General features: G+C 42.1%; 1 protein-coding gene across 3 annotated transcripts; it reads left to right on the forward strand.

Annotated features, from left to right (window-relative positions):
* The first annotated feature begins 8,491 nt into the window (after nt 1-8,491).
* Nucleotides 8,492-12,903, forward strand: LOC136463052 (uncharacterized). Of its 3 annotated transcripts, XM_066462095.1 has the most exons (14): nt 8,492-9,128; nt 9,292-9,465; nt 9,548-9,642; nt 9,719-9,796; nt 9,877-10,016; nt 10,110-10,244; nt 10,356-10,556; nt 10,626-10,710; nt 10,908-11,042; nt 11,435-11,484; nt 11,650-11,844; nt 11,921-12,028; nt 12,124-12,309; nt 12,647-12,903. In XM_066462095.1, exons 9-14 carry the CDS (start codon nt 11,003-11,005, stop codon nt 12,656-12,658), a joined length of 591 nt encoding a protein of 196 aa, XP_066318192.1. In that variant the 5' UTR covers nt 8,492-9,128; nt 9,292-9,465; nt 9,548-9,642; nt 9,719-9,796; nt 9,877-10,016; nt 10,110-10,244; nt 10,356-10,556; nt 10,626-10,710; nt 10,908-11,002; the 3' UTR covers nt 12,659-12,903. The 3 variants fall into 3 exon arrangements, with proteins under 3 accessions (XP_066318192.1, XP_066318191.1, XP_066318193.1); XM_066462094.1 differs by having other exon boundaries at nt 10,110-10,556; XM_066462096.1 differs by having other exon boundaries at nt 9,751-9,796; nt 10,110-10,556.
* Nucleotides 12,904-16,107: the final 3,204 nt, after the last annotated feature.

Raw genomic sequence — 16,107 nt, forward strand, 5'->3', positions numbered from 1 at the left:
TTGAAAGTGGACCATGACGCCTAAGAGGGGGGTGAATTAGGCAACTTAAAAGTCTAACTCTAAACTATGGCCACTTTTTATATCCTTAGCAAAACCTATGCAAAAGATAAACTATCTAAATGTGCAACTACGGTTTTGCTAGTGTGTTGCTATCTCTACCGCAAAAGGAGTTATGTAAATAATGTAAATGTGGAAGCTAAAGAGTAAGGTAGAGATATGCAAACTCCCATCGATGACTCTAGTATTTTTACCGAGGTATTGAGAAGCACACAAGCTTCCTCCTAGTCCTCGTTGGAGCCCCTCTCAAGGAATCCCTTGCAAGGGCCAAGCTCCCGGTCGGGTAACTCCGTGGATAGCCCTAGGCCTTCCCCATGCGCAAGTGGGTCTCTGGTGTGCCTTTCGGCAAGCCTCTCCCGGACCGCTCCCTGCCATCTTCATTATCAAGCTTCTAGCCGAACCACCGTGGGCCTTGTTCCCTTCGGTACACAGTGGTGGCCACACCACAACGTGGTTGGTGTGATCTTACAAGACTACAAGCCCCTCCAATGTACAACAATGGTGCACGCAAGCACCAAGTGATAAGAGGTATGCAAACCTCACTAAACACTAGGACTAAATCTAGAGCAACCGCATAAATGGTGGTCTAATCAACCTAAGCACTTCGCAAAGAACCTACGCTAATCACCTAATAAATCACTATAGCACTATGCAAGTAGAGATCACTAAAATGGTGTTTCAACACCCTTGGTATGTTTCTTCAGCTCCACCATCAGCAAATGGCCGGTTGGGGTCTATTTATAAGCCCCACTAAGAAAGTAGTCGTTGGGGATGAAACCCACTTTTCTGCTACTAACCGAATGTTGCTACCGTCCTAACCGGACGTGTCCGGTCGTGCCGACCGTTAGAGCACGCGATCAACTGATCGAACGCTGATGGTGTCCGGTCATATGCCACCAGACGCGTCTGGTCATAATTTTGCCGCTCTGGAACATCTCTGGACTCAATCGGACGCTGCAGTTCCTACGTTCGGTCGATTTGCCATCAGCGTCTGGTCAGTGCTGAGTGTGTTTCTAGGATGATGAATAGTGTCATTGGTGCGTCCAGTCACTTTTAGTCCTCAGCATCCAGTCACTGCTGCTGACGCCTACTGTTGCCAAGCCTCTTGATCAGACACATCCGGTCACTATAAGGCCAGTGTCGGGTCACTCTGTGAAGCTTGTTTCTTCATCATCTTATGTCTGGCTTGGTTCCTACCTTTGTGCTTGGACTATGCTTGATATCTTGGGTATTATCTTGTACATCTAGGGTCTTGCTTATGGTCTTGCTCATTGGATCATCACGTCACCTTCGTCCAAGTCACATCTTGCACCCTATTGAACTACAAAACAATCACTTGCAAATTCATTAGTCTAATTTGGTTGTGTTGGTCATCAAACACCAAAATCCAAAGTAAATGGGCCTAGGGTCCATTTTCCTTACACTGCTCTCGCTTGGTGCAATCTTAGGGAAATCCAACGGACGCCTAGCTCACCTATATATCCTTCGATAAAAGGGGGTACCAAGTACGATTGCTTTCTAAACTCATTACACTTAATTACCACTGTTGGTATATTTAATGCACACAGACAAATTTGCAAGCGCAAGAATACCGTTGTAGCTTTCACCCGAAAGTATTCCAAGTATCATATCCACAGGGAAACGTGTGAGACTAACTATAGTCTAACTTAACAAGGGATAGCGACTAGGTTAAGATTTAACTTAACTAGGAGTAGCAACAAGGCTAAGGATAAATAGGAGCGTAGATAGGATAACTGAGGTTCCCTAATTCTAACTTGGGTAAGTTATGCCTTCTACTGTTCAACTAGGGACATTACTAGGGAAAGACACTAGTAGAGGATGCTTTCCTTTGTAACTAGGTCCAACTTGGCCTATAGATGGGAGGTGGACTACAAAGGATCAATGATGCTATATAGTACGAGGCTATATAGTACTGATGTCACAACTGCGATCTACCACCAATCCGAAATGCAGGGTGCATCCATGTTTAACCTAAGTCTAAGCACCACGCTTACACTCACGATTAACACAATACTCCCCATGGAAAGAGAATAAAGCACTCAAAAGAGAGTCGTGGTCCTAATGAACAATATAAACAAAATACTTACTTGAATCAGAAGTTGATTACCAGAGAAATCTCAGAAGCAAGCTCAATTAGAACTTAATTCCACCAAGGTACAAGCTATAGAGATAGCACCAATAGGCCGGCATCTCCTCCAAACTCTTCTCTCACTCTCTATCTCACTATTTCTAATTATAAGACTAAATCCTATAGAGAACTAATCTTCTCTTGATAGGTGGCTTTGATCCTGACGAGGAGAATATGAATTAGGGTTTTAGGATAACTCTAGGGAGGGTGGTAGGGGCTAGTATATATATATATACTAGAGCAGCCAACGTGAGCCCTTGGATCAAACCGACTGAAAGGACGATGTAGATTAGATCTCAATGGCGGTGGAGAATCGACATTTGAAGCGGAGACTGATAGGTGGGTCCCATGGGCCAGCCGGCCTATAGGTGGGGCAAGCTAGCCCCACATGTCAGCTCCTTAGGGTCTGCTTTGGTGGGTTGCCTTCCAGAGTGTTCTAGAGTCTTCCCACGTTGGTTTTAGTGCGGATAAACGTGATTTACTTTGATGAATAGGTCCTCCTTGATAGTCTTCTGGATAAACCCTGCTAAAAACACAGATTCATCAAAACTCATAGAATTTATTAGTTTAAACCCCTATACCTATGTTTGGTGATGGAATTAAGTATAAATACAGGTTATGTTGATGGTTTATAATTGATGTTAGTGACCATCAACAACCACCCACACACCCCATCCTTTAAATCTCATCCAATGGCAGAGCGGCAAAAGCATCCAAGGGAAGACTCACTGAAGGTGTGGGTGTTTGGAGGTCCTCCCCTCCTTCGTGATGGGAGTACGGGTCCTCCCCTCCTTCGGCAAGCACAACAAGACGGTGGTGCACAAAATAAAAAAAATCAAGAAACACGAGTTGAGAAGATTTCTTTACAAAAAGGCCCTTGGACACCGTCATGGAGGATGTCCTCTGCATTCATGGTGGCCATGATGGCGGCCATGGTAGTGGTGAAGTCACTGACCAGCTCGGCCCACTCTGATGTAGACTAGGCCCGATCTTCCGAAAGGTATGATAGCGTCGATTGGTGGAGACTCAATGTTCATGATCTAGGCTTTGAACCAAGACTGATTCGAACCCCCACAACTGTTACACCACTGCTCTGTTGGTTATCAACCACGCAAACATGATTGACCTCGCCGAGAAGGCTTTTCTGCAAGCGAATCGAGAACACAAGCAAGAACGGGATGAACGCAATCTGAAATTGCAAATAAATATGAGGCTTATGATAACAAGAAGGAGTTCAAGTCTTTATTCAAAAGGACTAATCACCACAGGCGAACAAGATCAAGAACTAGGGCCCTGGTTCACAGCAAGCAGTCTTGGTGGTACAGTTGTAGCAAAACAATGTTTGTTTCACAAGGAAATCAAGATCTAAACAAAACCCAAACTCTAAGGAGATCGATGGCTGATATTTATAGAGTCTTGGGTGTCACCCCTAGGATGTACCCCCTAATGGGCCCAAACACGATACACGGTCCAACAGACCAAAAGACGGTGTTGTAGCACCCTGGTAGATTCTGGACGCTAACTTGTTTCGACGATTACCGTTGATTCCAAAGGTCTTTGGATGTGACAACACTTGGATTGGCTTCCTTATCAAATTAGCTTTCCAACCATATGTGGATCATTAAAAACAGAGTCTAGATGCGTCCTAGGTGGCCAGTTTAAGGCAGACTGGTCCTAGAGGCCAAGGCAGACTCGAACTTGAGTTGCTTTAGGCCTCCACCTTGGGGACTCGAACCAAATTAGCCTCGGGTCTCCTTCTTGACTTGGACACCCTTGCTGGCCTTCTACCCCTCCATACCATGTGCCAAACATGGTCATATACATGGGTGCCATGTCCTCATCATCCTCCCCTTCTTGATGAAAAGCCATCCTCGGCGTCGATTGTGCTTGAAACAGATCCTGCACAACACAATGGAGAACGGAGTTGCGAAGACAAAGGGAACTAAAATAATTGTGAGAAGGAACGTGACCATGTTTCTAAGTTTCTAGCATGTCATCTCGCATAAAAATTTCAGCAAGCATGTAGACTCCATGATCCGAATGCACACGATGTATGTCAACATTATCCTACAAAAGATTAGAACTAACCAAAGACAATGCAGGAATAGATGGTCTAGCAGACATAGGTAGCAACCAACAATGCTCCCCTTCTTGGAAGTGAACTTGTTTCTTTGAGGAACATGAGAAAATGTTTGAATTATTATGGCTGCCCTCTAAACAGTCATAATCTTGTACAACAAAAGGAGAATTCATATTACTATGAATTTATACTCGATGTATCATATATTGTCCCTTGTTGTTATATTTGCCAATAATACGATATGTGTGTTTAGAAAACCAAGGCAAATCAGCATATTTAAAAAGGCTCTCCTCCAAACAATCTAGGTTACACAAAACATCAAATTCAATGTAACCCAAAGTATATAAAGAAGACAACAATTTGAACTCATCAGTTTTAGTAGCAATATGAATAACATGTTTATTTTCAGCACAAGTGACTGGATCCAAAACATGTAAAACTGAGGCATCATCAACCAATTCATCTTTATCACAAGGAACTTCAAGCAAATTATCATGGGACAGAGATAAATCAAGAGAGGGTTTCACTAACAATTGCTCTATGATAGCATGGTTTGTGGAAGAATTTAGTACATTAAAACAATTCTCACCTTCTGTGAGTGTAGCACCATGGCCATTACCTGTGTTCTCAGTAGGAGTAATAGGTGCATTGTGAAGCGATGGTTCTAAATTTTCATATGAGGTTGTGAGCTCCTCATTTTCTTCCATGTCATCCTCTCACTTATGGACATTATCCTGCAAAAGGTTAGTCATAGCAAAAGGAATAACAACAGACTCTTCCTCTAAATGGTGCACCTCAGCATATAAAGTCAAAACAGGAGGTGGATTAACAAAGGTTTCTCGCATAAGGAGTTTCATATCATTCCAAGTTTGAGGTTTATCAGAAAGATCTAAAGACTCCCACCAAGATAAATCAGAATGTTGCAAAACACTAGCTGCATTTTTTACCTTCCTCCTTGGACACATAAAGCGAGTAGCAAATATGTTATCTATGGCAATTTCCCACTCCATGTACTCATCAGCACCTATACCATCATAAGTTGGTGGATACGAACAACCTGTCATTGTTAGAAGCACTACAAGATTTTCGGTCTACTGCAACGCCGAAGAATTGCAACGTAGAAAATTTGGTTGCCAGAGATTGTTGTATTACAACCATTCTAAAAAATGGTAGCGATACATGCCTTTAATACAACGGTTTTCAAGATGTTGCAAAGCTCTGTTGCATTTGGTGGACGATATTGCAATGGTGAAAAATGGTTGCAGTAGACTTGATTTTGGTTGCAATTGTGTGGTAGTACTGCAACTACATTTACGTTAGTTGCATTTGGTTTTGACTATTGCTACGGTTTTTTTGTGTTGCATAAAATTTGACAAGCGTTGCAAATGCTAGATACTTAATGCAACGAGAACTCTTGGAGGCGAAGCAAAAGTGGGGGTCAATTGCAACCTTTTTTGGCAGTTGCAATATACTTTGATATTGTTGCAAGTGCTAAATTTTATTGCAACGAAATCTATGGGGTCGAAGCGAAAATTGTGTTCAAGTGCAACGCTTATTTTTGGTTGCAATATACTTTGATAATTGCAACGAATTTAAAACTTAAAAAAAGTATGGAAAGAAAAGAATTGGGGACGCATATATTAAAATTAAAAAGTGCTCCCCACAGGATTCGAACCATGGAGCTCTGGTTCAGATAAAACCTTCTCCACCACTGCGCTATGTAGGTGTGTTCGTTGTAACTTAGGTTTTAATTTATTTGATATGATTGAAGACCTTATGAGTTATAAAACGCCCCAACCCTGGCCGCATCTTGGCATCTCCGTCCTTATGCCTGGTGTCTGAAACTTTCTGTTAAGTAGTAGTTGCTGTTAAGTACTTGATGTTAAGTATGCGTGGATGTTAATTAGTACTTGAAGTTGTACCGGGGTGGTTGGTCACTTTGTTAGCGATAGTAAATGCCTGACCGTGCACCATCGGTCACATGCACTACGCCAGATTCTTACAGCAGGATCGAGGGCATTTTTACTGTAGGGGCGGTTGGGGTTGGGGGCGCCCCCACAGTGTGCGTCCTCGGGCCCCAGCCGCCCCTACAGATGGCACTATAGGCGTGGTTAGTAAGCTGAGCCGCCCCTACAGTTAGGGCTGATCTGTAGGGGCGGCTCAATCACCAGCCACCCCTGCAGTGCCCACTTGTCTTTTTTTAAATTTCAAAATTTGAAAGGTTCAAATTTAGTCAAATGATAAGATAACCAAAATAAAAGTTGTAGATCTTGATGAGTTGAACAACTTTTACATTCATCACTTTTACATATGAAATCATTTAGGGTTTGAAAATTTGGTTTGAACTTGTCAAATTTCAAATTTCAAATTTTAAAATGTGTAAAACATTGTCACATCCAAGTTTGATCAAACTTAAATGCTGAATCATGATTTTAGAAATTTTTAGGAAAAAAAACCATCACATTTGGAGTTAGTAGGAGGGAGAACAACTAGTTACAAAGTTTACCCACAGATTAAAAAGATAAATCACACTGTTCTAGATGATCCTTACATGATCATAGTGAACAGTGTGATTTCTTTTTTTAATCTGTGGGTCAACTTTGTAACTAGTTTTTCTTTCTCATACTAACTCCAAATCTGATGATTTATTTTCCTAAAATTTTCTAAAATCATTCTCTATCAATTTATTTTGTTGGTTTTGTCAATATATACATATGAAAAGTTTGAGCAATTTAAATTTTGAATTTAAAAAAATGCAACTTCAGACAAGATTTTGGTTCCCCAAATGATTTCAGCTGAAAAAGTGATAAATACCAAAGTTGAATAACTCATCAGGATCTACAACTTTTGTATTAGTCATTTCTTCATATGACAAAGTGGTAACGGCATTGTTCACAAATGTGACACATCTCTCGTAAGGTTTTATAAACTATATGAGACATGTGTAAGATTAGTAAATAATGTATGCTAAGAATTTATCAAATGAAGAAATGACTAAAATAAAAGTTGTAGATATTCATGAGTTGAACAACTTTGGTATTCATCACTTTTTATGTTGAAATCATTTTGGGTCTCAAATTTTGGTTCGAACTTGTCATTTTTTAAAAATTCAAATTTGAAAGGTTTAAATTTTGTCAAATGATAAGATGACCAAAATAAAAGTTGTAGATCTTGATGAGTTTAACAACTTTTGTATTCATCACTTTTACATATGAAATCATTTAGGGTTTGAAAATTTGGTTTGAACTTGTCAAACTTCAAATTTCAAATTTTAAAATGTGTAAAACATTATCACATACAAGTTTGATCAAACTTAAATGCTGAATCATGATTTTAGAAATTTTTAGAAAAAAAAACATCACATTTGGAGTTAATATGAGGGAGAATAACTAGTTACAAAGTTTACTCACAGATTAAAAAGATAAATCACACTGTTCTAGATGATCCTTACATGATCATAGTGAACAGTGTGATTTCTTTTTTTAATCTGTGGGTCAGCTTTGTAACTAGTTTTTCTTCCTCATACTAACTCCAAATCTGATGATTTTTTTTCCTAAAATTTTCTAAAATCATTCTCTATCAATTTATTTTATTGGTTTTGTCAATATATACATATGAAAAGTTTGAGCAATTTAAATTTTGAATTTCAAAAAAATGCAACTTCAGATAAGATTTTGGTTCCCCAAATGATTTCAGCTGAAAAAGTGATAAATACCAAAGTTGAATAACTCATCAAGATCTACAACTTTTGTATTGGTCATTTCTTCATATGACAAAGTGTTAACGACATTGTTCATAAATGTGACACATCTCTCGTAAGGTTTTGGTTTGGACGCGCACCGGAGGGAAGTCTCGCACCAAAGTCCACTACGAGAAATACCCTTATACATGACGGTTCATATGTGACCTTCTAAAAAATCATCATAGAATGCTGTAATTTGTGACCATTTATTTATCTCTACCCCTATAATACACCACTTTAAATTATTCTACAGCCACCAAACAAATCCCACCTCTACAGTCATGATCTAAACTACGTTCACTCCACAAAATACATACAGAAAAAAATAATATTAAAAACGTGCACACCAAATTTACTCTCACATATTCTGTCTCTTTACTCTCTCTTTACTCAACCACATCGGACGGCCCATATTCTTTGGATCTCTCACCTCCACCCCCGCCCTCCCGCGATCTCCCACGCGCATACGGTTGCAGGTCAGCCTCGCGTTGATTTCGGTTGCCCCGACGCCTTCTCTCCCACACGCACGACTCACGGGCGTCGGTGATCCTCTCCCCAAGGCGCGACCAGGGCGACGGCCACCAGGGAAAGCCGGCCGCCGGCCCCAACGCCTCTGCCGGCGGAAGCAGCTGTGTCGCCCCTTCTGCACCCCGCCGACACCGCCTCCGTCGAGGGGCTCGAGGCCACGGCCACATCACGCGACCCTAGGGACGCGCGGGCCGCCGCCCTCGCCAGACGAGGCCGCGCGGTGTCGCCAACGAGCGAGACGAGACCGCGGCAGGGCGAGCCGCCTCTGGGCTAGGCGAGGCCACGGCGGGGCGCGCGGTGGGCGGGGTTCCGATCTGGCCCTCGCCTCGCCGGAGGAGCTGAACGGCGCCGGGGGCAGCCACCACCAGCACCAACGGGCGAGAGTGAAGGACGGTGTGCGGCGTGCGGCGCGCCGGCGCGGGGCTGCTGGCGAGGGCGAAGACCGACGTGCGGCTGCGGGCGACGCGCCTCGCGCTCGATTCAGTTCACCTCAATCGCGACGACGCTGGTTGATCAATGCAGCCCTTCGCTACGTCTTCATTTGGCCCTTCGCCGGCGAGAACTCGCACCAGGTATTCTGGCCCCGTCTCTTCCCTTCATGCTATGCGAAACCGTGCACCCAAACTCCAATAGAAACTATCTGTGTCCAGATATGACCCAATTATGTCATAAATGTATTATGCCTGCTAACTTACTTCGCTTTTTTTATTTCAAATTATCGGTGTGCATGTGTAGGCCCCTCCCCTATACTGGAACCACTGCTTGCCCATCCGCATCACCAGGCATTTCAGAAGGAAGGCTGTATGCAGGCTTGTAACTTTCGGTTAAGCTCATCAAGGCTTCCTTGGTTAGAGCCATAGCTGCTTCCTGCTGGATCCCCGGACGCCATGGATAGTAGCTACTTTTTGGGTGAGCTGGATGCGCTCTGGTTTTTTAGATGTTTTTTTGTTCTGTTGATCCTATGGTGATGGATATTATCCATGCCTTGCAGAAGTAGAGCGGCTGATTCAGGCTAAATGTTTACTTGGAGGGAGCGAGCAGCTAACGCAGCGGAATGAAACCTGAACGTTAAAGACGGTAACTCAGGTAAGTGATTTCAGTTCAGTTAGGGCCTAGCGTCCTGCAGTTGCAGTCTGTTTGATCTGATTACTTCAATTTGCAGGTAATTTGTTCTAAATTTTTTGATTCATCAAGCCACATATGGACAAGAACCGAGAGGCCTGTAGGCCGTAGGTTGCAGGTAATTTGTTCTAAAATTAGTCCGTGATAGGGTTCTAATTTTCTAAATTTCTAATTCAATATTTTTTTTGAACATGTTAGATGTTGCATAAGAAACAGTTATCTGGTGCTCAGAATAGGAAAAAAAAATTGATCTCGATACTATTCTTGAAGATTTTGCATCAAGAAATGCCCAAAGGCTGTTTTTTACAAAGCACTGAAGCGCTATAGTTTTATTTGAGGTAATAATCATAATAGTTATTTTACTGTTCTTTTAGCTTCTTCGATGTACTGTCATTTTTTTCATGAACTAAATATATGGTGCGCCTGAGTAGCAAGCAGCAAAGCCAGGAGCAACGCTGCAGTGCAGTGCAGTACTGGGCGCCAACAGGAAGCTGATGATGCAAATGCAGAGTTCTTCTGCTGCTGCACCAAGCAAAGCACTGCTATTATCAGGCTCCACGAAGCAGGTGTATTTGCTTTTTGTTTGCTCAGCCTCTGTAGTTCAATGATGCGATTTTGATTTTTGAGCGCCTTTTTGCGTGAAAGATTTATTTGTTTTTTTCACGTGGTGGATTTAGGGACTGCATGGATGACGAGTCGCTGCTCAACCAGAAGGGACTGGAGATGATTCTAGAAGCTGCAAAGTGCATGTGGGGGATCCGACCATGGAGGAGGTGCCTCCCACGGCAGATCCGGCGGCAGCGCGCAGCCCCCGTGCTAGGCGGTGTCGAGAAAGGACGGCCAGATGCGAGGGCAACGAGGACGACGAGCATAATCAGGTACACCTTCTCTGTCCGCTCGTGCTGTGTTGGTCCTCGGCTCCCCACATCATCTCGTCTCTCCTGCAGGGTGCGTCGAGATCCTTAGGCTCCTATAGATGCTGGTGTCGAGCAAGGACGGCCAGATGCTGAACCTCTGCACCTGTCGATTGAGGTCAGTGCATGCTACTAATCATGGAACAGAACTATGCTGAAGTTTTTCGCTTGCTTGCTTGAGCCACGTATTGTAATCAATGCAGGAATACTTGAATTGTTTGATTAAATGCCTATAAGAACACTCGTCTAGATATCTGTTAGCATTTGTAATGTCATTGCAACAATGAAATTTCACGCCTATTTAAATTTCTGCAGGAGAGGAGGATAGTGCTCTGACCCAGCCTGAACATGCTGGTCTTGACTTTGATGCAAACACTCAATTTCAATGTCAGTGCTGACTCTATTGTCACATGAGAAGGTTCCTAAAGGCAGCAAAAATCTTAGAAGAAGGTGAGATACTATACATACTCCTATTTTTGTGATAGCTGAATGGAGATATACAGTCATCTTTCTATTGAGGATAGTAAGCTCTTTACATATTTTCATTGAGATCTTGTTGGACTTGTAGAATAGCTGAATGGAGGTATGCAGTCATCTTTCTATTTGCTTCATTGCACAGTCTGTTTGAACTATTTAATTAGTTTCAAAGCTTACTGATAAATAGATGACATTTCTTTTTTGAATCTTTGACAATTCTTTTTTTAAGCTTACTCGTAATGAGTCTGATGTAGTATTGACTTGTGATGTTTCATCCAGTTCATCCATTTTCATAGTCACTAAATTAAATATGCATATCAAAATCCCACAAAACCCTGATTTCTGAATTTGGTTTAAATGTGCAGATCATGACAAGCTACTAACGCTAATTGCAATCTTAGCTGGCAAGCTACAGGTACATATCTCCATTTTCTTGGAACCGTGAACATTCTTACATGTATTTTTGTGAACATTCAATCATGTGAGCATTACTGAATTATTACTGCTTGTGCTTCACTATGTGAAGTTTAATGAGAATTTGAGAGTTGGTGTGAAACTGAATTATTGCAAACTGCAACAGGAGGAAGCCCTCATTGAATCGTTTGGACGGCTGCAAGATAGACTAGAAGCTCAAGAAGTTGAAAGGGAAGCCGAGAGGCAAGAACATAGGCGTCAGCTTGAACAGATGAACAAGGAAAGGGAGGCTGATAGAGAAGCACTTAGGCAAGCTATGTTAATGTTGCAAGCAGCCCAACAGCAAGCTTCAGTACAAAAGGTAATATTAACAACATCTATGTTCTCATAGTTTATTGAACTGAAAATCATGATCTTGAACCCAATTCGAAATGCAGGCTAGCACAATTGTGGAGCCAACTGAAAATGTTGCTGCTGCTGCAACAATTGAGGGGACACAAAATGTAACAACTACAATGGGAGAACACATGATGCATAGTCAGCAGGTAGTTTGATGATAATTGAAGAATGTTTAATTGTAACATGCATGTCATATTCTTGTCAAGGGGTGTAATTTTTACCACCAACCATTTATTTTCAGGTTACCCAAGAAACCAGCCAGCCAGAACAACAACCCCCTTCTTCCGCAGCTGAAGAACGTCTCACTAGAGGGCGCATGACTAGAAGTAATTTGGCAGCGAATTCGGGTGTTGTTTATACTACAGCAAAGCAACTGAAGGAAACTACGGCTAGGAAAAGATCTGCATTGTCCAAAAAGAATACACAGGTACTATGTGAAACCTTTTATCTCTCTTTGCATTAAAAAGGAACATATAGTCCTTTTGGAGAAGTACATAGCTATTCTTTTGTTCTGCTCCTAAATATGGTCCAGGCTTAGTTTCCTCTTGCTGATTAGAAATATATATGGATGTGTTTGTGCTCATAAAATGTCTTGGGAGGCAGCTGCATGTATGTTTATATTTGCTTTACGCTTCAAAGTTCATGGTTGATAGTACTGCAGCTCACAGAACTCTAGTACTGCAGCTCGTGTTTTGCTTCAGTGTTCAATTAGCTTTGCCACCACTAGTCTCAGTTTAACTAATGCATGTCAATGATTTTTTTAGGAGGAATCTTGAGTTTGAGAAGGAGCATGCGAATGGTGGGACGATGGCCAACATACATATCAAGGGAACCTTTGCTGCTACAGTAGACATTAGTCTTTTGATTCGAATGAGTTCAAACAGTTGTCTGTGCTTAACACATTATTATGTGTTAAGCTATCTATTTGTGTTCTCATTTAGTTTGACACTCGGTGTGTTTTGTTAAAGATTTTGTATGAACAAATTATATTTTGTTTTAATGGATGTCGATGCTTCCTTCATTATGTATTTGTCGTTTTGCGATTATTAATTTAAGCTACCAAACAAAGTGTCGCAACATGAATTATTAATATATTAATCTGGCGTTGCAATATATGATGGCACATATAACAACCACATTTAGTCGTGGCAATAGGTACGATAATTGTGGCAATAGAGAAACTATCTCTTGCAACTACAAAAAGATGATGGTGGCAATAGAGGAATCTACCTATAGCAACCAGATAGTTAGTAACGTGGCAATAGATGACCTGTCTGTAGCAACCAACCTAAGTAACGTGGCAATAGCCTATGCCATCTATAGCAACCATTCAGAAACGTGGCAATATACGACCTCTCTGTAGCAACCAACCTAAAGAGATGTTGCAATAACCTAAGCCACCTATAGCAACCATTTAGGCGACGTGGCAATAGAGAACCTCTATTGCAATGCTTTCTCTGCGTAGCAACAACCACGATTGCAACACCTGTGTTGCGTTGCGCTTGCATTGTGTTGCTACACGACCAGCGTGTCGCAATACGTATCGCTAGCAACGCCTAGTTCGTTGCAATTGATACTATTACCACACCCATAGTGGTTGCAATTGCTTTTGTTACAACACTCACCAGGTGTTGCAAAAGCATCAAAAGTGTTGCAATAGAGGGGCTATGTGTCGCAACTAAAATGTAACCCATTGCATTATGCTATTGCTACCCTTACAAGTGCAACGACATTTAACCAAAAAAAATTGGTAGCAAAATTACTATGGCTACCATTTTTTGGTCTTTTGCTACACTTTTTTGGCGTTGCAGTAGACCGAAAATCTTGTAGTGAAGACAGCAAAAGACAACACCAAAGTATTATCCCTACCAACTACTTAGGTTGTGGACAAGGAAAAACAAGGCACTCAACTCTCAAGCGTCTTACCACGGTCTTACAAGTGTTCTTACCAAAGCAACAGGCGGTGCAATCGGTCAGTGACTGTGATACCGTTGTAGCTTGAGTGTAACAGTTACAAGGCGAACCTGTACTTGGTTAGAAGAAAGTGGAGCTTGGACAGGCACAATATAGTAGCAAGGAATAGCAATATTCACAACTAAATAGCAAAGCTGAATAAGTATCCCGAGTACTTGTCTTAGTTGCTGGCCTACTCACGTTCCAAGTACCAGATGTATCAAGTGATGTGAATAGCAGGAATATGATTAGGAACAAGGCAGAAATCAACACATGCAAACACAGCTCAAGTGGCGCTCTCTATGTGCTCCTCTAGATATTGTTCCACTTTTGCCCCTCTTTTTTCTCTATTTTTTGGCTGTCGTTGTTTTTTTTGGGATTCTTTGACTTTTTCTTTTTATTTTTTTGATATTTTTCTTCACTTAGGAGCACAAAAGAAGTAACCACAGAAAATATGAGCTTAAACAAGTGATAGTGTGGCCTATGGAAATTTTAAAAGATGCGCTCAAATTTATAAAAAGCTTGTGACCACGAAAAGAGGATCTTATGACCAGTTTTTGGCTAAAATAAAAATTTTTGAACCTGACAAAGTTGGGGACGGATGGATTTGAAATTTTTTCCTAATCGATTTTGATATATGGAATGTCAAAATCCGAGTTCGTATGCGAAAACGAAACCAGTTTTACGAACTGACTCCGAATTAGAGGACAAAACAGGAACAATGCGCGTAAAATTGGTCATGGCATCAAGGATTTGATGGAAATAGTGAAGACAAGTATAACAAATTAGATGGCGTGGGCTAGGGTTTGATGGATATAAAGGAAACACAACAAGACTTGAAGGTGTTCACAGATTATGATGAAAAACAAAGGGAAAAACACAAATTGAACTAAAAATGATCTAAAACCAGCAACCAGAGCTTGACCTAGGGCACAAACTCAACCACGCGACATAGAGACGAAATTGCATGGCATAACGAGGCTATATGACAGGGAATATGTGGTGGTGTATATTTTTTTGGCTTTTTGTGGACTATAGATAATGCAAAAATAGTAACAATCTAAAGGGAAAAACAAAGTTATACCTAATGGGCAACAAGGTGCTCTAATACCACTTGATATAGACTAGGCCCGATCTTTCGAAAGGTATAAGAGCGATGATTGGTGGAGACTCAAAGTTCACGATCTAGGCTTTGAATCAATACTGATTCGGACCCCCGCAACCGTTACACCACTGCTCCATTGGTTATCAACCACACGAACGCGATTGACCGCACCGAGAAGGCTTTCCTACAAGCGAATCGAGAACATAAGCAAGAATGGGATGAACGCAATCTGAAATTGCAAATAAATATGAGACTTATGATAACAAGAAGGAGTTCAAGTCTTTATTTAAAAGGACTAATCGCCACAGGTGAACAAGATCAAGAACTGGGGCCCTGGTTCACAGTAAGCAGCCTTGGCGGCACAGTTGCAGCAAAACGATGTCTGTTTCACAAGGAAATCAAGATCTAAACAAAACCCAAACCCTAAGGAGAGTGATGGCTACTATTTATAGAGTCTTGGGCGTCACCCCCTGGACACGCCCCCTAATGGGCCCAAACACGATACATGGTCCAACGGACCAAAAGACGATGTCATAGCACCCTGGTAGATTCTAGACGCTGACTTGTTTCGATGATTCCCATTGATTCCAAAGGTCTTTTGATGTGACAACACTTGGATTGGCTTCCTTATCAAATTAGCTTTCCAACCATATGTGGATCATCAAAACAGAGTCTAGATGCATCCTAGGTGGTCAGTTTAAGGCAAGCTGGTCCTAGAGGCCAAGGCAGACTCGAACTTGAGTTGCTTTGGGCCTCCACCTCGGGGACTCGAACCGAATTAGCCTCGAGCCTCCTTCTTAACTTGGACACCGTTGCTGGCCTCCTACCCCTCCAGACCATGTGCCAAACATGGTCATATACATGTATGCCATGTCCTCATCACGCTCCGCCTACACGGCATGGCCCAAGAACCCGGGCTGCACTCGGTGGAAGTCCTGGCCGGTGCAGAGCTGCATGCGATGAGGGCGACACTGGCTCCCTACTAGATTCCTACCACCATAGGCCGCTCATGGTTTTCCATCTGGATAAACTCTTGGAGGCAGGCTTCCTCCGTCTCATGGCAAGAGGCCACCAGCTGCTCCTCTATCGCTAGCAATAAGACGACGAGACGATCAGAAGCTATGGGTGTTAGATAGGACAACAAGACGGATAGAACCCTCACCCATG

This window comes from Miscanthus floridulus, chromosome 7 (genome assembly GCF_019320115.1).
Source record: "Miscanthus floridulus cultivar M001 chromosome 7, ASM1932011v1, whole genome shotgun sequence".
In the NCBI taxonomy this organism is placed as follows: domain Eukaryota; kingdom Viridiplantae; phylum Streptophyta; class Magnoliopsida; order Poales; family Poaceae; genus Miscanthus; species Miscanthus floridulus.

Bases quoted from the DNA above. Each gene is read 5' to 3' on its own strand.
- LOC136463052 (XM_066462094.1), top strand. From the start codon at position 11,003: ATGAGAAGGTTCCTAAAGGCAGCAAAAATCTTAGAAGAAG. The intron at 11,043-11,434 runs GTGAGATACTAT...TTAAATGTGCAG, and splicing joins AGCAAAAATCTTAGAAGAAG to ATCATGACAAGCTACTAACG. The intron at 11,485-11,649 runs GTACATATCTCC...AAACTGCAACAG, and splicing joins TCTTAGCTGGCAAGCTACAG to GAGGAAGCCCTCATTGAATC.